This window comes from Camarhynchus parvulus, chromosome 3 (assembly GCF_901933205.1).
Source record: "Camarhynchus parvulus chromosome 3, STF_HiC, whole genome shotgun sequence".
In the NCBI taxonomy this organism is placed as follows: domain Eukaryota; kingdom Metazoa; phylum Chordata; class Aves; order Passeriformes; family Thraupidae; genus Camarhynchus; species Camarhynchus parvulus.
Window position 1 is genome coordinate 18277936 of NC_044573.1, and position 23085 is coordinate 18301020.

The 23085-nt window shown below is 41.9% G+C and overlaps 1 protein-coding gene across 4 annotated transcripts in view; it reads right to left on the minus strand.

Annotated features, from left to right (window-relative positions):
• MARK1 (microtubule affinity regulating kinase 1) overlaps window positions 1-16198 on the minus strand; it is a 56576-nt gene extending 40378 nt beyond the window's left edge. For all 4 annotated transcript variants that reach the window (XM_030944302.1, XM_030944301.1, XM_030944304.1 and 1 more), the window contains exon 1: window positions 15811-16198. In XM_030944302.1, coding sequence (XP_030800162.1) covers window positions 15811-15861 — 51 coding nt within the window. In that variant the 5' untranslated portion in view covers window positions 15862-16198. The remainder of the gene's footprint in view (window positions 1-15810) is intronic.
• Between the last annotated feature and the right edge of the window lie 6887 nt (window positions 16199-23085).

Sequence of the window (23085 nt, forward strand, 5' to 3'; positions counted from 1 at the left end):
TGTTAAATGTCCCTCACCCATGAAACCTAACACAAAACTGTTTTTTTGAAGGAAAGCACTTACAGGAAGGAAGGAACAAAACTATTCCTGCACCCTCCTGGACACATCTAAACACAGCCCTTCACAGACAAGAGTTCTTTCAACATTTCTTGCCAGCCATTGCTCTTTCCTCAGGAGTTTACCACGCCAGTCTTTTTTGACTTATTTCATGAGATCTTCAAACCTGCCAGCAGAGAGTTCCCAGTGAACATTCCCATCTCTCCCAGGACATCCAGCCAGCACTTGGAGGCATAGGAAGCTGCAGGGCACTACTGATTCTGAATGCCACAGCACCCACAGTTTACTGAAAAATCCCCTGTGAAACAAAAAGAAAACTAAATGCAAATGTTGGTTGTTAATTGAACCAACCAAACAAGAACAGGAACACACCCAGAAAGCGAAACTTCCGGCCAAGGAAACTGGCAGGAACTAAGAAATTATGCAGCCGGGTCATTTTTCAATCGGCCTGATGAAAGGCAAAAGGGAGACATGAAACAACCTACAATTCAGGATCACGTCAAGCACATGGAGCTCCTCAAACATTTGCAGGGCTCAAGAAGTAGAGAATGCTTTAATATCCAGCTTCAAAACTGAGAGGAAAGGGCTGTCTCTACAGTCTAGAGACTGCAATCCTGAAGCCTGAGGCTTGCCTCCAGACGAGGAAAACAGCAGCAGGAAGCAAGGTTTACTCACAAAAGAGCAACCAGATTAGAGTGTGAAGCATGTCTGACACTCAGGATCAAACAAGCGCTCTTCTGGGTCAGCTAAGGTTTTCCTACAAAAGGAAAGGATACAAGAGCTAATTGGGACCAAGCTCTGAATTGCAACTCATTCTTCCTCTCAAAGTTTATGAAATGGGCACTTCTTCCTTATCCACTGTGTACCTGCAACAACTCTGGATGAGTCCCCATGTGGCACAATGGCTACTGAAGCTGATCCAACACTGCTCCCATGCCCACACACACACCTACAACCTCACTACTGCTGGGACAGCAGGACACATGGACAGAACAGGCAGCCGAGACAGAGAAACCCTTGCAATTCTGTTGCCAGGGTCACCTCCAGCTGAGCAGAGGCACCCCCTGACACCCCCCCAGCAGCAGCACAGGCACAAGGACAAAAGGCACCACCCAGCACTGGGAAGACAGGATCACATCAGCTCTATGTTAAACTGTTGTGGAACTGTGCTATCAGGACAGGAACATGGAAAAGAAAATTGATCACACTACTTTTCTTGATAATCCAAAGGCAAATTGACACCAGCAGTGAAACTTTAACTAGGAGATACTTAATCCAATTCCACAACAAAGTAAAAACACACAAGGATTCAGAAAAGAGCCAAAACCAACACAACAACAAAAATCCCCCAAAACACAAAAAGCCCCAAACCAACAAAAACAATCCCATAAACAAGGCTTGCTTACTCCTGTTGTTTACCCTCAGAAAAGCACACAATGTGAGCTCAAGAACCTCCCCTTTTGGGATGACATGAGTGGCAAAGAAGCATCCCAACATTTTGCTACACAAAAAAGTTCCTCCTCCAGCAAGCTGGACACTATTTCTGAAGTCTTCATATATCCATTACTGGATTCATCCAGTAGATACAATGACGAATTCATCAAGACAGTTCAACATCTCATTTTGAAGACTATCTTACCTCAAGGTCTTATTAACTTTCTGAAGTAAAGCCAGCTTCTCAAAAGTGAAGAGATGACCAATTCAAATATCTAACCTGATAGCAGTACATACTAATTGATGCACACATGTCCTAGAAAAGAAACCGTCTCAGGCAATGCGGGACGATTTGGCGTAGGCAGACAGCGCTGGTCATTAGTGCTCCTCATAGGGCTAAAGTAATGAAAGGGTAGTGGAGATTGTGTGATGTTGGGTTTACTAGGCCTGTGACTCGTATAATACCGGAGCCTCCAAGTCTTAGGAGCAGGGCTGCTAGCAGCACGGAGCCAGCAATGCGGGCTTCTACGTGGAATGTTTGAGGATCACATCAAGCTCTGTTTCAAATGACATTACCCAATGTTCAGCACGATTTTCCCATCTTCTCTTGACGTTGTCCGTTTAGGGATCTTAACAATTCCCTTCATACAATACCGTACATACAAAATAAATGTAATTAGAAGTAATTCTCAAAATTAACTTGTTGCCTAGACAGAAGAGGGGAATAGAAAGCATGGATCTACAGCGGATTAACAAGGCTTATCTCAAGCCCTTCCACAGAGCCTTCAAGGGAGGGCAGGGAATCCTTCTTGACCTGAAGAGCACTTTCATGGCTTCTTGCACTAGAGCAGACCAGTTTAGTTTCTCCATCTCCAAGGCTTGATAATGTGTGCTGGTCCACCACTCTGCAGCCAAGGACTTCTGGCGTCAGTAACAAGTCTTGCCTCAGAAGACTGAGCTGCAGAGGGTCTAATGGACCTCATTTATCAAGGACACATAGTTTTCATATTTAAGCCAGAACCTCATCAGACCCAGCACTCTGCAGACAGTTTTTTTTCATAAACACAAGGTTGACTCTGAGGAGTAACACATACTTTCTCACAGGAAAACCAGAACACCTTCCTAAGAGGAGGAAGCACCTTAGCTGGCATGGACAGCAAGCCTGCACTCAAGCAGCATTCAGTTACAAGAGTTTTGTCTCCTGAGAACAGGCTAGCAGAGCATGACCTGATAGTGGGAGATGCAGATAAAGTTATAAGGACACCACTAAACTTAGTTTATGCTTTCAGAAGACCAACTATGTTTTACAGCAGAGCAAGATTAAGACAATGTATCCGAGTGAACTGGCTGAGACATGGTGAACTCAAAACAACCAGCAAAATGAAGAGCGTCTTCTGCTGAGTGCTCTCTACTTTGTTTTTCACTTAAGTGTTAATTAATAGATCAAATAAAATGTCTTCAGTTGAGTGGTAGTAATTGTTTACCTTTATCTGGATAATGCTATACCACATTTCAACTTAGCAAATAGATTTACAGCCTTGCACAGATTTATGCTTAACTTTAAGCTGTCCAAACAGCATCTGGCCCTTGGACCTATCTTATGATCAAAGAGTGTGTTTCTCACAGAGCTCAGATGACAATATCCACAGTGCCCCTTGTTCCTAAACTCATGCAACCACCCTGTTTTAACCTTTGGGCTTCAATTATTCATGATCACAAACTGCAATGGAGCATTCCAGAAATACAAGCAACTAGGAAGCCAAATTGATATATGGAAAAAAGCAAACAGCAGCAATATTCCTCAAAGATTTTGCAAAGTATGTAATAGAACTGGAAAAAAAGAACACATTTCCTTAGCTGTTTTACACTGAAAGACGCAGTGATACAGTAGATAATGAATACTGATAAGCACACACATACAGCACATAGATGTCAATGTGCTGAATTCAAACCATGGACAGAAATCACACGTGAGTGTAACCGAGATGTAAAAACCAAGCACAAGAAAAGGAATGAACAAAACAAATTTAATAGACCATGTAACATAATTTGGCTAAGGAAGTAAAAGAAAAAAAAAATCACAGGATGCAAAGAAAATACTAAAACCAGTAGATACTGCATTTACCCAGACCACTAAAATAACAAGTTAGGAAAATGTAGAAGAAATAACGTACACACATATATAGGTAAATCTTAATAAAACAAGCCAGATAATCTGTGATTAGAGGTTTGAACAAATCTAGTATGTATTCAAAATGAATACAGTCATTAAAATAAGCAGCCAATCCAACAGTAAGAAAAAAAGATGTATAACCTTCTCTAGAGTCCTTGACAATTTGTGGGTGAGGAACCCCAGATCCCCAGCTATGGGCTTTACACAGGAGCCCAGCCTGCAGGCTGTAAAAATTGGGTCTTTCAGACTCCTCCATCTAAATGGTGAGACATCAAATTACCAGTAGCAGCAACAGCAGCCTCCAAAACCACCATTAGCAGGGGCAGCTCTCAATTCTGTCCTGAGTTGGACATCAAACCAGTTTGAATAGTACTAGAGCAGCATGCCTAGAAATTCCCAGCTGAAGTGCCTTACCGAATCAGATGCTGTCTCATATTAAAACAGGAACTAACTTGATTCAGTCCCAAGGAAGGGAAAGTCATAAAAGCAGAGGAAGTCATGGGGACCTGAGGGCAATGTCACAGGTGACAGGGATTATACAAACCTCCCTACTGGAAACTGGGAATTTGTCCCCAAACCTTAAAGGAAAATCATCTCTAAGCAGATTTCAAATGGACACAACTGAATTTTTTCAGGTCTTAGGATGAGCCACCAGCAATGTTTTATTCTCTCTTCCACCACTAATGTGCCAAAGGTCCTTTTCCCACCCACAGTGCCAGAATGCGCCTCACCTCTTAGAAGATGAGGAAAGCCACAGCATGGGAGAAGAGATCATCACATATCCCTTTATGTAGCACTGTAATCTCTGAATTATCACAGTCTCACTGGGAACTCTATTTTTTCTTTAAATTTACCCAACTAACTAGAATGCTCCCAACCTCTGGGGATGACAACTATTGTGTTGAGATAATATTTTTCTCTTTCCAACAGTTAAAGAATCTACTCATTTTCTACTGCCATCCTATGACCCAACAGGTGACCTGAAATCAGGCTTAGTTTTGGAGAAACAGCAGGAAGACATCTGGAGGTATGCTTAACTCTAATATATATGTATATATGTATATATGTATGTGTGTATGCGTGTGTGTGTGTGTGTGTATAACCCCAGGCTATAAACTTGACAGTCCTCAGCCTGCTTTCTTCTTTTCCTCTGTCCGTCACTTGCTGAGTTTAATCTTCAATTAAATCAAGACAATATTACGAAAATGGCTGATGCACCATTAACACGTCCCTTGATTGTAACACCAATCCAATACTCAAGTGCTGTATTTAATTCAGCTTCTTCAGGTTAGAAATTATTTCCTGAACGTAATGAAAGCAAACAGATGGATACAGGAGTCCACTTTGTCTGTCCTACACCACTCCAGAAGGCTTGACGCCTCTCACTTGAAAACAATTCTATTGAAACTTAATGTTACACACCACTAGGAAATTAATTTAATGAGTAACAAAGAAAAGGTTTGTACACAATACCAAAATACAAAGATTTGCAAAAGGTGACACAAAAAACTAACAATAACAACAGTAATAATAGCAGCAGCAATAATAATGTTATCTTGTACTATTTCGGAAACATTGAACTTGACTTTTATATGAGCGTTATACCTCAGCATACTTCACTCACTGGATGAGCAAGAATATCTTTCCTAAAAAGGACCTTTAAATGCAATTTTATCAGTCTATTTTGCATAGGCTGTGGGATTAGATTCCCCTTAGCCTGACTACAAACACTGCTGGAGGCATACATTCTCTGATAATAATAATGTCTTCCACTGACTAATTCTAGCATCTATATTAGCTCTACACTCATTGCTCATACCAGGTTTGAGGATAAGATTTCACTGGACTCTGCAGTAGATGGAGCAAGAGTTACACTGTAAAAGGCTTTCATAAATTTTCTTTGTTCATGTGCATCTTATGACTCTAACTGGAAGAAAGAAGTCTAAAAAGCAGACAGTCTTTTTCATTTAACACCAAATGAAGAAAAACAAGTTTGAAAAGCTATTACACATACATATGTCTGCTAAAGACTACTCAGAACAGTATTATTAATATTTTCTGTATCCATTTCATTGCATTGAATGATTAAAATGCTATTCCTTTGGGAGTCTGATCTTGAGGAAAAAATACTATTTTAATCCTCCAACAGGTAAAGACATTCTTTGATTTTTTTAACCACCAGTAGACTGTCCCTACTACAATGGCAGGGGGAAGAAAATCAGATTACTGTTGGAAAAAAATTACTAAATAAAACCCCAAATGCTTTAAAGAATTATATTACCTCGAATCAATAATATTATCTGGAACAAGATATGAGTAAATACATTACACATGTAATCCATTTGTGGAAAACAACCATATCCTCTCTAAAAGCTCAACGTAGCATTTTACAGACTAAGGTAATTTCCATGGCAAAAACAAGACTCTTCTTAACACATAAGATTCTCTGAATTTCTGAGCTATGCCTCTACTTATTTTAAGTGAAGACAAACATCTAAGTAGAAAGATACTTACATATGATTGAAGCCAAGCATGCACTCTCAAAAGGAATTTCAGGTATTTACTGTTTAAGCACAAGTAATTTACACTGCTGCTACACAGCCTGCAGTATACCCTACCCTCCCCTTCTCCAGCTCCTCAACTCTCACCCATTAAAAATTCCTCACGTATCTGAGTGTAGGGAGAGAATCTCCAGGAGAACATGATAAAATTGTATGTCCTGTGTAAGTAATCACTATGAAGCTTTGGTTACTCTCTGCTGTTACCTGAGAGAAGAAAGCCCAGCCCAGTAACTTTACCAGGGTGGAGGGAAGGAAAGGTGGAATGAGGAAAATATGGTCTAACTGATGAATATTTCAAGTTGTAATAATCATTTTTGCTAATATTTGAAAGAGCCCCCAACACAGAAACAGGTCTTCCCAGTCCACCAACAGCAAAAAATGTTCTCACTCCCTTTAGCTTTACAATTCAAATTATTCCCACATTAAAATGCTCCTTGGGATTCCTACAGAAGGGTATTACTTGAAGGATAAACAGGCGCTACAACTACATGGCTTTTATAAAGCTTTGTATTGGGTTTGCTTATGTCATTAAATGAGCAAAACTGGAAAAGGTCCCAGAAAGAGTGAGAAGCATAAGGAAGCTGGCAATGAGTATGCCAAGTTCCAGCACAAAGCACATTAGTAAGCAAAATGGGGGAGAAAACAAGGTGGGTGGGGGGAGCCAGAATGTGAGATTATAGCAAATTGCAGGGATTTAATGGCCAGCAAATTAATCAACAGAGTCAATTCGAATCTTGCAAAGACAAATTTTGGATATGTAAGGATAAAGCTAATGTGATGACAAGTTATAGATTAGCACCAGGTTTAAAATTAAATTGGTCACATTTTTGAGGGACTAAATAAGAGAAATTATTTATGTGACAACCTTAAGATTAAAAATAAATGGCCTTCTCCCTTCTGAAAAAAAAGGGCTGCTTGAAGACAAGAAAACGATGTTTTACTTTATTTTTCTATTGCTTTCTTCTTGAGCACTGAGTTAAGCTGAAAAAGATAAGAACCAACAGCGGGGAAGGGAGGATTCCAGGAGGAAACCTTCCAGGAGAGATTAAAATATTACTCTTCCCCAGTGACTAAGGCTGAGCCTCTGCTCACAGGAGGTGTGTGTTTTACTGCACCATGAGTGAGGTGTGGGCCTCCTACAGAAGCACAGCAGAGGCACTGCAGGTTTTACCACAAGTCTCACCTTAGGCAAGAGCCTTTCCAGCAAGCCCTGCTACTATCCAAACCTTATCTATTTTCTTCAACCACATCTGTCTAATGAAAGATATCACTTCTCTCTAACAACCTTGCCTAATTCTGTGCCTGCTTAAGATTTTAAAAGTTATCATGCGCTACTTTACTTTATAATACAAAAGCAATTAGACTTTGTCACCAGTAATATTATCATTATCTGCTTTTGCAAAAGACTGCCATGGGCTATCCAGTAACTCTGTATGTTCAGCTATATGAACACTGATGTTCTACACAAGTGCCTTCATCAGAGGTGAAGTAAAGTTCTGTCTTATTAGTCAACATATCACAACTGTACATGTTTAAAATACCATTCTGCAACTCAGCTGGACAAAACTCCTTATGATTGATCACTTGAAACACATATTAAGTTCAGACATCATTCTCTACTTTGATAAAAATTCTACTACTTTTGTGAATTCTATAGGTGTTTAAACAAAAACCAGGATAATAATTCTGCCTCTTCCTAGCACATCAGTAGGGCCACAGTGAACAAGGCAGAGGCTGCTCGGAAGTCACAAACCTGATTCATTGTGACCTCAGTAAAACTCCATTATGTGCAACAACCCTTACCTCAGAAATCATTATGGCTGTGATACACATATCAGTATGGGGCCATTCAATGCTCTTTTAGGTTGGGTATACATCTCGGACATATAAACAATTACTTTGGCTAAAGCTTACTGTAAGAGTCCTCTTTCTGAAGAAACCAAATGTGAAGAAAAAGAACCCTTATCTTCACAACACATTGTGTTGCTGTATTTTATATTTAGGTCTCTGTAACAATCATACACTTTTATAAAACCTTGGTAACTGAAATAGTTTACACACAAACGGACAGAAGCCATTGGTACTGAACACTTAAATCTTGAACAGCCATGAAGGGTTCTCTACAAAAGTCATCTTAATGGTAAGGTACATTCATGCCAACTAAACAAGTGGAGTGCAAACCACTTCTCATTCTGACATCACAGCCTATACCTAAGGTGTCCCACAAGCATAGGAACAGCAAGATAAAAAAAGGAAAATTACTTTTTCCTGAAACCATATGCAAAAACGAAACAGGAGAGCTTGAAAACCCACAAACGCATTCACTCCAGCAAGACAGCCTGTTCCCACAAGGATTTAAGCAATGTGAAGTGACTGTTCATCAGCTGTCCTGATACAATGGAGAACTGCAGCATAACATAATGATCTTTCACTCGACAGATATGCCAAAAAAACCTGTGCTTTTGGGTTTCACATAAATGCAACTATTGATCAATCATTAGACACTAAGCTGTGGAAGTGTTCTGTGAGCATGTCTGGCTCATTACTTTTAAGGTTAACTGCAGTCCAGCTGAATTTAACTGTGCAAGTACCCTCCTACAGCTTTGAATATATGTCTCTCAGCAGAAGTTGCTGTTTTCTTTGAAAGCATACAAAAAAAGAAACCCCTGAAAAAAATGCTTATGTTAAAAAAAAACCCCCAACAAACCAAACTCCACCACCAAAACTAACCAACCAAACTTTTTTTTCAACTGCCATCCCAGATCAAAAAGAAGCATAATTATGACAAGCAGAGTGTGGTTTCAAAAGCTCTTGCCTTCAACTATTTTCCTACAATAGCTACAGCATGATTGGTCACTACTTAGGAAATAAAAGTTGAAACAATCACAGGGAAATGTACTTTAAAAACAAGGGCCATCTTATCATCTTGGAATTTTTAACCTTAGATTCACTAGGATGCTCACCAAAACAATCTAAGCTGAATCATCACATACAGCTATAAAGTCTCAAACTGACCTTGAGACCTCAACAAGCCTTTGATTTTGCTATTTTACTAAGTTATTCACAGAAAAACAAAGATGATTCATTCTTATGTGAAATACAACTGGCCCAATTTAAAGCTCAGTTTAGCACTGGGCATGGAGAACACACCAAATAAAAGCTAATTGACAATGTGAAAGAAGTAGAGAAATGCTAACAATTAACCAGGCTTGCTAGCTGATGTGGAGAAAGAGCTTCTTATTAAAACTCAGATTGAGATGCATTATGTTCAATACACTGAACAATGTGAATATTTTGATGAAACTTTCCTGTTTTCATGGCTGTTTTCACAAACAGTCAACTGTGGAAAACATTTCTTACTAATTTACTGTCTAGAGCAGAGTAAACATTCAAGAACCAAGAGCCAGAAAAAAATTGTGAAATCCTAACAAAAATTTTTTGCCTATTCTGAAATTCCAGAAAGATTAAAAAAACACAACAACAAACCCAACCACAAAAAGCAGGCATTGTGTTTCCAACAACAACAAAAAAAATAGATGGTGTCATGACCACAACATAAATAAGCTGAATTTGAAACTTGTCACTGTGGGCAGCAGCTTATAAGTAGTATGTTTAACCTGGAGGGCAGCACAGACTGTTAACATGTATTCTAAAATAAAGGACAGGCTGAAGTTACTAAAATATAAAATCTGAAAAGAAGTGATAAAATGCTTTCTCTCTGATATTGCAATATATGAAAAGTTTGCTCAGATTCTCAAGCCATGAGTAGGCCAATCTGTAAGAAACCTGTCTTAGGGCTTCAGATGCACTATAGTTTTTTAGCTCCACATTAACTGTAAAATCATCTCCTTACCGGATGGTTTCTTAATGAATCTGCTGTACTGGAACACTGTTTAAAGTTCTCTCAAGCATCAGTAAGATAGTACAGTCAGGTCTATCTAAATCCTGAGAACAAGAAAAATTCTACAAGTACAACTACAAATCACTGATTGAGAATATAATTTTAGAGAAATCACAGTATCTGCACTTAAAAATTTAGTGACTATTTTTTTCTGTGTTTAAACTACTGATAACAATTGAAAGCTGGCAGGAGATTCCTCTGCTGAACAACAGCAATTGTGATGGTAGAAACTTAACACACTTATAGCAGAAACATTAGTTGGCAAATGTAATCAGGTATCATGGGAAAAAAATTCCTGTCTTTAATGACGATTGAAACATTTAAAATGCAGAGATAAAAAACCCATTTAAATCTCTCTTAATATAAACAGTAAGTCCATAGGATCAGAAATATACAATGGAAAAGACCCCACTGGTCAGTTTTCCTAGAACATATTCTCCTTGTTCTAGTTCAGTGTTTAAGTCCACTGACCACATAAGTACAGTTTTTCAGAACATCAACCACAAACAATCCAACTTTATGTTTACTTATGAACCTCAAAACCCCATGAAGTATGAAATGAAACAAGTACTACAAGCAAACTGCATTAACTCTTTCTGAACCTTAACACTGTATACTCACTCACGATGCTTAGAAAGAACACTGAATCATGAACATTTTCAGTGCCTTGTAGCAAAATTTTCCTCTTTACATAAAGAAAATGAAAGTAACCATGTGTATTGCCTGTCTCATTATTCTCTCTGATCCACACAGAAGGTTAACTTCAAAATGAACCTTGCTCTCTCCATGCATAGTGCTCTAGCTCAGCACATGCTTTCCCCCCACAACACAGGAGCTCAGCCCATATGTGAAGCAAAATAACAACAACAAGAGAATATCTGCATAGAGAAAACACAAGAACCTTCAAAACAAGATTAGGAGCACATACTCTCTTCTTACCGTTTCAACAAACATAGAACCTAATGGTGTATTTATGATCAAGGAAAATAAACTCTCAAGGAAAAAACTCAGGCATTCTTCACTTTGCACAAGTCCATCTCCTGTGGATAAGAAAGATACAGCTGTACTCTTGAACCCATAAGGCTTGGAAATTAGGCCATTCTTCTGCTTAAGGCACTGGAGGAAAGAATTCTTGTCAGATACTTTCTCCCACGCCCCCTCTGTCCAAATCAAAACCATGTGTTCTTATTGTGCAAAAGCAAATCCAGAAAGGAAAAAAAAAATCAGAAAGAAATTAAACATGGTATAAACATTATCATCCCAACTTGACCATTTCATTCTATCCTCTTATCTCTTGCTCTCTTCAACTTCTTTCCTCTTTAAAATGCAGCTGTCTCGTAGGCTCCCCTGTCAGAAGGGCATCCTTAACCACACCCCTTGAGCTGGCATCTGAGATGTCACTGTCCGGTAGCTAACCCACAAACGGGTGTGAATGTGTCAAAGTTATAATTATTTGTATGATAATGAAGCAAATCACATGGTCACATGTCACTGGTTTATCCTTCTTAAAACTTCCCCTGCCATGACATCTCAATCATTCTCACACAGCACTGGCTAGGTAAAACAAACCACAATTCCCCCATTGCACCACAACTCTGGACAGAGTTATCATCCAGCAGTCCTGCCTTATTCACTTCTTCTTCCACTGTAAACATGCCAGATTGCTCCAGCAGAATTAAACAACTTTGAGGTATTTGAAAAGAACAAAACAAAATAATACCCTAAAACTTAGCTAGAGAGGCGAAAGCACAGCACAAGTAAACAGCAATACCTTCACACATAGTAGTAATACCTTCAAAAGATTAAATTACACTTAGTATAGAAGGAAAAAAAAGTATTCTTATCTCAGACTAAGAGGTCCTTATGTCAGAAAAAGCAAACTATTTTCAGCATTCTCATTCTTATTAACTTAAAGTACTATAGAGCAAGTAGTATAGAGCCAACTGTTGAATCTCTGAGTCTTCTTAAACAGGGCTCTCCAAAAACATCTAAGAGAACTGATTACCTATGTATTTCTTCTCTTTTGCCTTGATTCAGAAAAACTGTTCCTCAATTAAATGACACAATACAAGGCAACATATTACGAAGGGAAAAACATAAAAACCCCTCTTTCCTCAATTAATACCAACTCGATGAAAAGAGAAGAGATACTCTAGCTCAAAACTTCTGATTCCTGTCCTTCTCTTTTTCCATCAACAGCAGAGATGGGAATCTCACTTCACCCAAACTAACTCCAAATGCAATTGTTTGAATGCAGTGATATATTTTTTGTAGACTGTGACAGGTAGTGTATCAATAGAGGCTGTAAATAGTTAGATGTACAAAATCAAATCACAGGGAAAATTATTATTTTGCATACTGCCCTTACCCCTCACTTGAAAAAACAAATTCAGTAATACACATGAAAATACAGTACTGCCTCCACCCATTAATTTCCCCAAGATTCCAAATAAACTGTTAGTAAGAATAAGTGTTTGATAATCATAATCTACTTTGCTTCCTTAAACACAGCTTTCATGAACGAAAAATAACAATTCCAGTGAAAAGTATTTACAGACATATGCTAGGGAAACTAAGCATAGCACTGGGAGATGTCACGAATAGCAAAAAAGGCAAAGAAAAGGAGTGTAAAGCTCCACAGGGCAGACATCTCAGTTACATACACAATGATGCTTCCCAGGCCCTGGCTCCCTCCACCTGTTGCTGGTCCCTTGCTGCCGGTTCCTGTTCTTTTCACTCCAGCTTTCTGATAAGACTTGATAAAGTAATATGCTGCTTGATCTTATCCCTTCTAAAATATTTTCAAAGGGCACTGTGGGACAAGAGGCAAAAAGCATTATGGAAACAAGCAAGTTTTTCACCTATCCTACCAGGAACTCCTGTAATTCCTCAAGGAATGTATAGGTGCTATACCCAGTATTATAATTTCTTTTTTCAAATGATAACACAAATGCTTGCTCACTCACTGAGAAAAAAAATTAATGTGTGCTTATTTGTTTTCTCTTTCAAAATACCTAAAGCAGCTGCCAAGAGACAGGGGGTGGTGGTGGCAGGGTAGCTCCCCATGATTTCATGCAACAACCTCACCCCACGCGCAGAGCACAGCTGGACATACGCATACAGTTGTAGTCAGCAGCATCAATCAGCTCTCTCCGGACACAGAGCTCCAGTCTGCCTCTTGGGAATCACACAATGGAGCAACACTGCGAGATGGCCACAAGCACCCGGTGGAAGAAAAGAGCCTCTCCTGAAGATCACCATAAGCTGCTCAGGAGAGCTTTGCTAATATACATATCAGAGAACTGGAAATATGCACTACAAAGATGGACGTTTTACCAGCTCCTTAATTCCTCACTCTTCCCCATTACTTCTCCTTTTAGTTACAACTTCTCACCACCTCAGTTACTCAGAGCTTACTAGCTTGACTTCGTCCATCATGAGCCACCAGTTCCCCAGCCCATTAGTTTATTGGCAGAAGGAAGCACATTAAAAGTAATTTAAGAGTCTCACCTCACCCTCACAGAACCCATTTTAAATCAAGGAATGTTGTTGATCAGGAAGTCAGTAATGGACCACCTACTCCTCCTCCATCCTACATTTGCCACTTTAGCCAAAGGTCTGACGTAAGAGACACCACTGGCAGTCCAACAGGCAGAGCTCAAGGTCTCTGCTCCAAAATCCTGCGGATGCCCACTAATGACAGCACTGGAGTAACTCTGTGCAGACTGGGGAACTTACAACTGCACAGATCTTTGGTGTTTATCTGGCTAGAAGATTATACTCATTAGTATAAGGTTTCATACTTACACCAAGGTTTGCAGAAGCAGATGTGCAATTTTAAGTATTCTGATACTCTGTACAAACCTAGGTGTTTCAGATGCCAATGTACTCTCCGAAATTACAATAAAAACCTAACACTTGGTAGTCCTTAGGTTTCAAAACTGAGCACTCACGAGTAGCGTAATATTTTCTAAATTAATGACCAACACTTTGAAGTTCTCATTCCATAAAAGATTATGATATTTGAAAATATTTCCATTTGCCTTGTGTAAATCTTGCAAGTCTTATGGACTGTATTACTGGATATATGCATAAATACTTCTTATCCTTTCCTGTCATCTATCTCTCATCTACATTCCTATATACATTTGAAATAGAGACTCATAAGTAACACATATCGCGCAAACCTGGACTTTATCATTTAATTAAATCAAAATTGTTATCCCAAGGACTTGCTTTTGTTCTTAGAGTAACACAGAACCCATCAGTCCATGAAGAGTAAGGACAGACCAAACACATCTATTTGCTTTACTGGTAATAAGTCTGATATTGCTGTATCAATTAAACTTCCACTGAGTAACTGATACTAAAAGCTCATTATAATAATTCACTACACTTGGGTTTCACTTCTCTAGCTATATTATCTCTTTCTGTTACTTTTGTCTTCCAAATCATCTTCTTACATTCACTTTTCATTTCATATCAGTCAGTAACCTATTCAGGAGGCACTACTGCTTGGGCTTGTACAGTAAGAAACCTTAGGAGCTCCCGCTACTAGCCACAATATCTACAGAACAGATTGATGCATTACAAACAAACACCTTCTTCAACCCATCTGAGCCCACTAGGCCATCTTCCTTCGTTTCTTACCAATCACCTTCCACATAAATAGAAGGTGGGTATGACTGCATGTGTTATACTTCCTATGACTCCTTTTCCCCCTCCTTTCTGCCACCCCCCCAAAGGCAATTAAGTATACATATTTCAAACAACAGTGCTTTTAACATAGTCCCCTCACCCAAGAGGAAAATATCACAACTCCCACACTACCACCTATGTAAATAATCACCACTGATGGACAGGACCAGACATGGTCCAGCATTCCTCAGGTACACCATCCATCATAGCCAATTCTGATTATTTTCTAAGAAAGACCACTACAGCAGAGAACACCACTCCATCGAGTCCGGGCGGAGCAGAGAGGACGGCAAAAATATTTAAACTGAGCACAAAGAAAGACACAATGAACTCGGGAAGAACTAAGGACACGACCACAGCCTCCCCTCAGAGGCAACACAAAGCAAAGCAGAGGAAGGGATCCAACAACACCAGGGACCGTCTTGGAGGTGCAAGCCGAACAAAGAGCAAGTACCGCTGAACCCCAAAAGGAAAGGCAAGGCCAAGCGCCAGACTGTCAGACAGCCCACAAGTGGCTATCCCAAGGCAGGCGCGGAGGTGCCGTGTGTGGGGGCCGCCCTAAGGCGGGGCACCCCGGCTGCCGCCCGCAGGGGCTACAGGCCTCTCGCCGCCGGGGGCCCGCAGCCAGCAGCCCGTGTGCGCCGACAGCCGAGGACATATAAGGGCAGCAGAGCGCGGCCCAGCCCGGCCCGGCCCGGCCCAACAGGGCTGGAAGGGGCTGCTGGAGGGTTCCCCGCGGGAGGCCCGGCGCCGCGGGCGGGCTGGGGCGACGTGGAGCGCGGCGGGGCGGACCCGCCCCGGCAGCGCCGCATGGAGGAACCGGGAGCGCGGGCAGGCGGTGGTGCTGGCCCGGCGCTCGGCACGGCCGCGGCCCGCCCGCCCCTGGGGCACTCGGCCTGGGCGGCACGAAGGGCCGGGCCGCCACCGGGTACCGGGGAGAGGCGAAGAAAGCCAGGGAGGGAGAGAGGTCCCGGCGCGACACTCACGTTCTCCGTGTCCCGCTCATTGACGGTGGGCAGCGGCGTGCGGGTGGACATCGTGCGGGCCGCGGCAGAGCCGCGCCCGGCGCTCCGAGGGGAGAGGCCGCTCCTTAGGCCTCGGCAAAGCCCGCCGGCCACCCCCGCCGGCAGCCGGGCGCACACGGCGGGACGCGGGGCCTCCTGCCCGCTACGCACCCGGCGCCATCGCCTCGCCCGACCGCCTGGCTGCCCCTCCGCCCGCCTCGCCGCCGCCGGGCTCCGCGCAGCTCGGCCGAGGCTCCTCCTCCTCCCCCGCCCTCCTGCCCGCTCAGGTGAGCGACCAGCAGCGCAGGGGGGCCGCGGCACCTCCTCGCAGCATCCGGCGGCGGTACCAACTCCGCCTCGCTCCCTTCCTCGCTTCTCCCCTCCTCCTCCTCCGCCTCCTCCTCCGCCTCCTCCCCCTGCCCGCCCTCGCCCCGCCAGCCCCGCCGCAGGAAGCGCTGGGCGGTACGGGCGGGCGCGGCAAGCGCGGGCGGGTGCTGCTGTGGCGCCGGCGTCGGCGTGGCCGCGGATCCGTCACGGGCCCAGCCTGGGTGGGGGCCGGGCGAGAGCGCGCCCTGGGCTGAAGTGGGATCTCATAGTCAACAAGAGGCAGGACTAATCTCTTCTCTGTGGTGACCAGTGACAGGGCCCGAGAGAATGGCGTGGAGCACAGTCAGGGGAGGTTTATGTTGGAAACGGTTGGGCACTGGAACGGGCTCCCCAGGGAAGTGGTCACAGCACCAGCCTGAGAGCGTTAAAAAGCTTTAGGACAGCACTTTTAGGCACATGGTGTGGTTCTTAGGACTGCCGTGTGCAGAGCAAGGAGTGGGACTCGATGGTCCTAGTGGGTCCTTTCCAACTCGGTAAGGCCTGTGCTTCTGTGGGACAGGTGTGATGCTCCGCCGACGGGAGGGCGTGTCGCGAGTGCTCCGGAGCCAGGGCCCGCCGGGGGACCGGGCGTGTCCCTCAGCCTGGCAGGATGGAGAGGCCTCCGAGAGAGAGCCAGTGCGGCTCGCCGAGTCGGTGGCCTGGAGAGCCCCAAACACCCTGCGTGTGGACTGTGGGACAGAGACCTTCGGCCGCTGATATTGGCTAATGGGTTGCCAGCAGCTGTCCTTCCTTGGCTCTCCTTTGTCTCTGGTAACCAGCAGTATGAGGAAGGGCAGTGGAGCAGCCCTTCTGCCTCTAGCACAGCTTCAAGTCTGCAATTCATGCTTTCTCTGGAGGCTTGTAAAACTCTGCGTCAGCGTCAGAGCGTCTGTGTAAATCAAACTTTTTATTTGTGCACCTCAGCCAGCCTGCCAGCCTCCTTTACCCACTTGAAGTTGAAATGGGATCAACAAGACCGTGCAGCGCATCCTTCCGCTTATGTCTGACCAGCTCACAGTCCTTGAACACTTAACCAATGACCCGATGTGCTTAAAACTAGAACCACACACGCATTTTTGTCTTTGAGAAGTTACAAATGTTTACACAACAGCAGCTTTTGCTGGAAAACCAGCCAAACCGTTCACCAAATTCTAAAAACAATCTGCAAAAAAAAAAAAGCAAGAAATCCCCCAACTTCCCCTGCACCAGAAGCAAAATAGTGGGTCTGAACTTCCATTGCAATATTTTGACAAATTTGTGTAGCCGAGGCTATAAACATCTTCATAAATTCTGTAAACACAATCCTTGTTCTGGAAAACCTTCCTTAGGAAAACACTTGGGAGGGCACTTCATGAGTTGTGTATCTATCTTCAGGAAGCTCTTATGTGCTCATGAAAGAGCACTGACTGTTATACATTACTTATAAATAACACATATATATGCATCTCTATGTATAGGTCAACACACCAGTAGTGTATGTTTAATTCTGGTTATATTGTGGGGTCATTCAAGAGGTACCCCCAGCTCCTCAGCACTGGTCAGTCCACAGTGGAGATTTCCACATATTTGGGAAAACAGCTAATGCAGGTACAGGCAGACATCATCACCATGTTGTAGGAGCAGTATAACTGGACTCACTCTTTGCACATTCAGCATTGTGTTGCTCTGAGCATGCATGATTTGTCAGTCTGGAAATTATAGATGTTCCCAGCTCATCCTCGGACCAAAGCCTCCCAAACCCTGGCAAGGGCTTCTGTGAATTCCTAGCTGTCTCCTCACATAGATGGAACTACCAACTGCAAAGGAAATTTTAGGGTCCTTCATTTTACTGGGAACAAAATAATCTAAGATTGGGTTTATTCGAGGTAAGCAGCCATGGTCTAGCCAGCATGCCCAAACAAGTTTGTTGACAAACTGGATATTAACCCAGTTTAGTTGCTTAGCTCATCAAAATGCACTCACTTTTATCCAAGTATGAACAAGACTATGTCTAGGACTCTGTGTGGGGCCTGACTCTGCAATCCTTACTTGGTCAAAACTCCCACTGATGCAAACCCATCCTGGTATGGATTTGGGTATGCACCTGTGGTCAGGGAAGAAAGAAGTGTAAGCTCCAATGTCTTGTAAATGTGTTTAATGGCACCACTAACTAAGGCAAAGCTTAGAGAGACTTCCTGCCTTACAATTTGAATAAGTTTTGGTCAGTATTTCATAGGAAAATTTCATCAGAAATTAAAAGTGTAATAACGTAGTAATTCTTGTTATCTGAAGATCTGTTTTGCAGTTGTTTTGCCCATGGTTGTTACTGTTGTCATCTTCTTTCATGTTACCAAGGTCAGTCATTCATTTAATAGCACTGTTTAATTTTGTTGTGTTATTACTGCAGGCTTCATGTTTCCCCAGATGGGAAAATGCAGGGACAATGACTGAAGAGACGCTGACCACAGAGATGGTCGTGTCATAACTCAAGTCACTCTCTAAAGAGACAAAGCAGGAGAAAGGCACTAGGCTGAGCACAAAAATAGCCTGGAAGGAGGAAGCTTCAAACTGTCTGAGACCTGCAACTAAAATATGCCAAAAGTTATTGCTGCTTCAAGTAGCATTAAGTGCTGCTTAGTGCCCAGCAGGAATGATGTGTATTTAGTGAGTGACTTCAATTTTGGCACTGAAAACATGGATATTCCACCACCTTACCTGGACCCAAATCCCATCCACTACTGTAGTAATGATTTCAGGCATCGGCTTGAATGAAACCTTTTCCCACAATTTTCAAATTCAGTTCTCAACAGCAAAAGGGTGAGAGGTTCAGAAATAACATGGGAACAGGTGACCACTGAGATGTGAATAAAACAGAGCAAAATCATGTTCTTTATTGCTTTTCATTACGCCAGGACATCTACTGTAGTATGGAAAACTAAATTAAAGACCTGGCAAATATGAAAGAGTAAAGTACCTCTAGCTGCAGGCAGTAGGAATGCAATAGCATTAAGGAATCCTGAGGTCATTACAAACTACAGCTACAGGGCTCCATGGATTGTTTACTTTCGTAAGGGACACTGGAAAAAAATGACATGTACTCTGAATATATGTAGACTTTGTAAATATGTTAATAGTTACATTCAAGATTCTGATTTTGCTGTAAGAATCATTAGGAAGTACAATCTTACTGGAGAGATAAGTAACTTATAATTTGTCCTAATACTTTAAACCTGCAAACAAATGAGGACTGGTTTTTTTTTTGTTGTTGTTAATAGCAAGCCATACCTTTTGGGAATACTCTTATCATATATGTGCAAAAAACCTCCCCAAAATGTTTAAATACATTTAACAGACCAGAATTTGTCTCAAGGTCAGTTGTACTGAAATTTAGTAGTTAACTTTGTGTCTTCACTTTTTCTGGCTGACTGAAGTTTTTTATTGTTTCAATGCCATTACAAAGAACTGCCCTAAGAATAAGCATGTAAGAACTTTATATGAAAGTGGTAAATAAAAGCAGCATTTGTCACTGATTAGCCTGGACGGCTGGGAGAAGGTTAATAAAATCACAGTACAGCTTTGTTGTTGCAGAAATTTCTTGCACATCCCCAAGGCCTCTAAAATGGTATCAGAAAATCTACTCCAGAGAGGAGAGTATTACCTCTTAGACATGTGGGTTGCTGGTGGTCTGAAGAAGCTTGTAAAGGCAATTGCTCTGTCCCTGGGTATGTCTCTGATGGCCTAAAAAACCAGAAGGTCCCACTATATTAAACATCTCTGTCCTGTCTCTTAATAACCATAGCTAAAAAGAGCTAGTTCTGATTGTTTCCTTCAGCTTTGATATCTCACCTTTCTTTTGATGCCCCCAGTATCTTCAGCCACGCAGCCAACTTCTTCCCACATCTGAAGAGTTTCAAAAGGAAACCAGCAAGCCACCATAGCATTGAGGTAGAACCACAATGAAACCTGGGGCAATGACAACTCTGTGAATTTCACCCCTTGTTTTCTTTTGCTGCAGCATTTTTTGTCTGTTGTGGCTTTTAGTAGTGGTTTCAAACTTACTTTAAAAAAAAGTTTCATATTTTTTCTTTCCTTTTTTTTTTGTAGCTTGAATTTAGATTAGTATCTTGGCAGAGGTGGTAATGCTTGAATAATTTTCATGCATCAGCACTGACAACATCTTTTTTGCATTTTTGGGAAACATTAACATTCTTAGAAAAGACTATCAGAGAGTAATAATGAAAACCATGTAGTACGTTGGAAGTATCTGTAACGAATACACAATATCTTGGCATTCCTTTTATCTGAAAATATTTATTTGTTATGAAAGCATGTTACAGAGTAAAATAACTATTTAAATCTTCTTAATTCCTATCATAGTTGTATCTGAGCTATCAAATAAAACAATGCATCTCTACATTTGAGCTGGGAAGCTTCCTGAACTGTTGGTAAGCTGTAGATCTGAGGAGAAGAGGGTCTAAATGGTCTGTCCAGGAGCAGAGAGAAAACCAGGGACAAAGGAGACAGCAGACTCACTAGAAGTAGTCCTCGGGGACCCTCTGGATACAGTTTTAAATCCAGCTTTAGATAACCCCAGGAGATGGGTGAGGATGGCATAAAGCCTGCAACAAGATGCCTGGTGATCTGCCATTGATCTTCAGAGGGCCACCAGAGACCAGAAGTGGGGGAAGAGTTGGGAAAGGCAATTAACCTTAGTGGTCACAGATGTTCTCACTCCACATCTACCGTCTGCAGATTTCAGTGGTGTGGTTTCTGTGGAAACAGAAACTCTCTGCTAAATGGGGCTGCTATCCCTGTCAGGATCTAATTTTTCCAAAGATGTATTCTACAGTAGCACAGTAAGACCCCCTTGATGCAGCAAGATGCAGAGCTATCCTGCAGCAGTATTGCATACTGCAGGATTTGTTATGAGTTGATCCAATGATTCTATAAAAGGAAGGTCTCTGTGGCAAAGACTCTATGTAATCCCCAGGGAGCATGGGGTCAGTCTGAAGTCTTTCCTCTGCCCATTTTAAGGTGACCAAGAAGAGAAATATTTGAGCTAAACCCCTGACTGCAGCATTTAGTATGTCTGCGTATGTCTCTCTGTGCGAGTATTTTTTTACTTATTTTTGTAATACCTTATTTTGTTAAAATACCTTGATGAGTGTACTAGGTTTCATTTTTTATTGAGTCACTCTACCACTTTAGAGGCTTAAAATGGTTTGGGTTGTGTGGTACTTTTTTCCCCTAGCTCCTCCTCCACCCTCCCAAAAAAAAGCAGTTGCCTTGTTTTGTTTTCTGCTGACTGCACTAAACTGGCAGAATAGCCTTAACTGACAAAATGACAGGATAGAATAAAATGTTGGATGGAAAGAACTGACACAGGCATTCCTGAACTTTTTAACAGTTCAACCACAATGGCCTGTTCAAATGAATTCATTACTTCCACAAGAGAAAGTAAATTTTATCCCTCCCAAAATTTGCATACGGAACAAAATGGCCAACAGCTGCTGACTGCCATGAGTCGTCCTGACCATGTCTTACAGTGGACTGAAGGCTAAACTGAGATCCATCTCACCTTCTCCAAGGTTATCGGGAGCAGAGGAAGGCCATCTGGGCCTCCTGTAACAGCTGCTGAGACAGAGCTGGCAGTAACCTTGACTGCAATAGCTTCAGCCATGGATTTAAAAGAGGACAGATTCTAGAAGTCTTCTTTAAAGATCCCAAGAAGGAAGTAAAACAACCAGATGAGAATGATAGGGGTTCACTTTTAATTAATCTCTGCACAAAAGCAGCACCCCAAAGTCAAGTGAAGGGAGAGGGAAGAGAACCTTACTCTGAATTACCTGGCCACTCCTGAGGTGGGATGACTGGCTATACAGGGCCTTAGTCTGCCACAGAACCATCCCCTTGAAAAACCACATCATCTTGCTTTCCTAGCTGGGAAAGGAGGGTGTCTGGAAATAGATAGGAGAACACAGCAAACAAGAAAATAAGCACGTTGTCAGATTCTAATTTTTAGGTTAGCCAGAGAAGTATGAAACAATGTGAACCTGATTTCCAAAATGAGATAAAAATAAACCAAAGAGGTTATTTTTAGATGTACCAAGCTATCCAATAACAATTCAGCTTTATGGCATGTACAAATAGGATCCAGATTCTGACTTTGGTTATATTGCTGGAAGTTTTCCATTGGCTTCAAAGATAATTAGTAGTTTCACCAAAGTAATTTGATCAGAATTTAGCCATAGATATGATGTTCCTTGATGTGATGCACTTATTCAATAGGTTTTAGTGGGAAAATAATGATTAAAAAAGTAAAAAGAAGCAACCCACTGCTCTACTTGACAGTTTTATTGAGGTTTAAATTGTGTTTTGAGAATGAACAGTGCTCTATGTCTGCTAAGCATTATTATGCATTATATAAATGCATAGTATCGGGCATCCTATTTTCATCTTTGCCCACAGCATGATAATGATGTCTCTGCAGTGGGATGAAATGCAACACTAAATTTAATAAAGGTTATGGATTTTGTTTCTATTTCATGTTGTTGGGTGCTGGGCTGCTTCTGGTATCTAGGTCACTGTTCAAATCTGTCAGGAGTTAACCATGGCCAGTCATTCCTATCTGGCCCTCTGCTGCTACACAGGAAGTTGTTCCCCTCTGTAACTCATCAGCTTAGTTGAAAGTTAGCAAAAATGCTCTGCGATGGTGCCAGTGCTTACAGGGATGGAAGAAAATGCCAGACTTTATTCTGGGATATTCATAACTCAGTGTTGTGGATAGTGATGTAAAATGAATTAAGGACATTTAGCTGAAACACTGAAGTCCAGCATCTTTTAGGACTACTAAAAATCTAAGTTAAATATCTGGCAACAAGTTCAGTCAGCTAATGGTTTGCTTAGAACAGT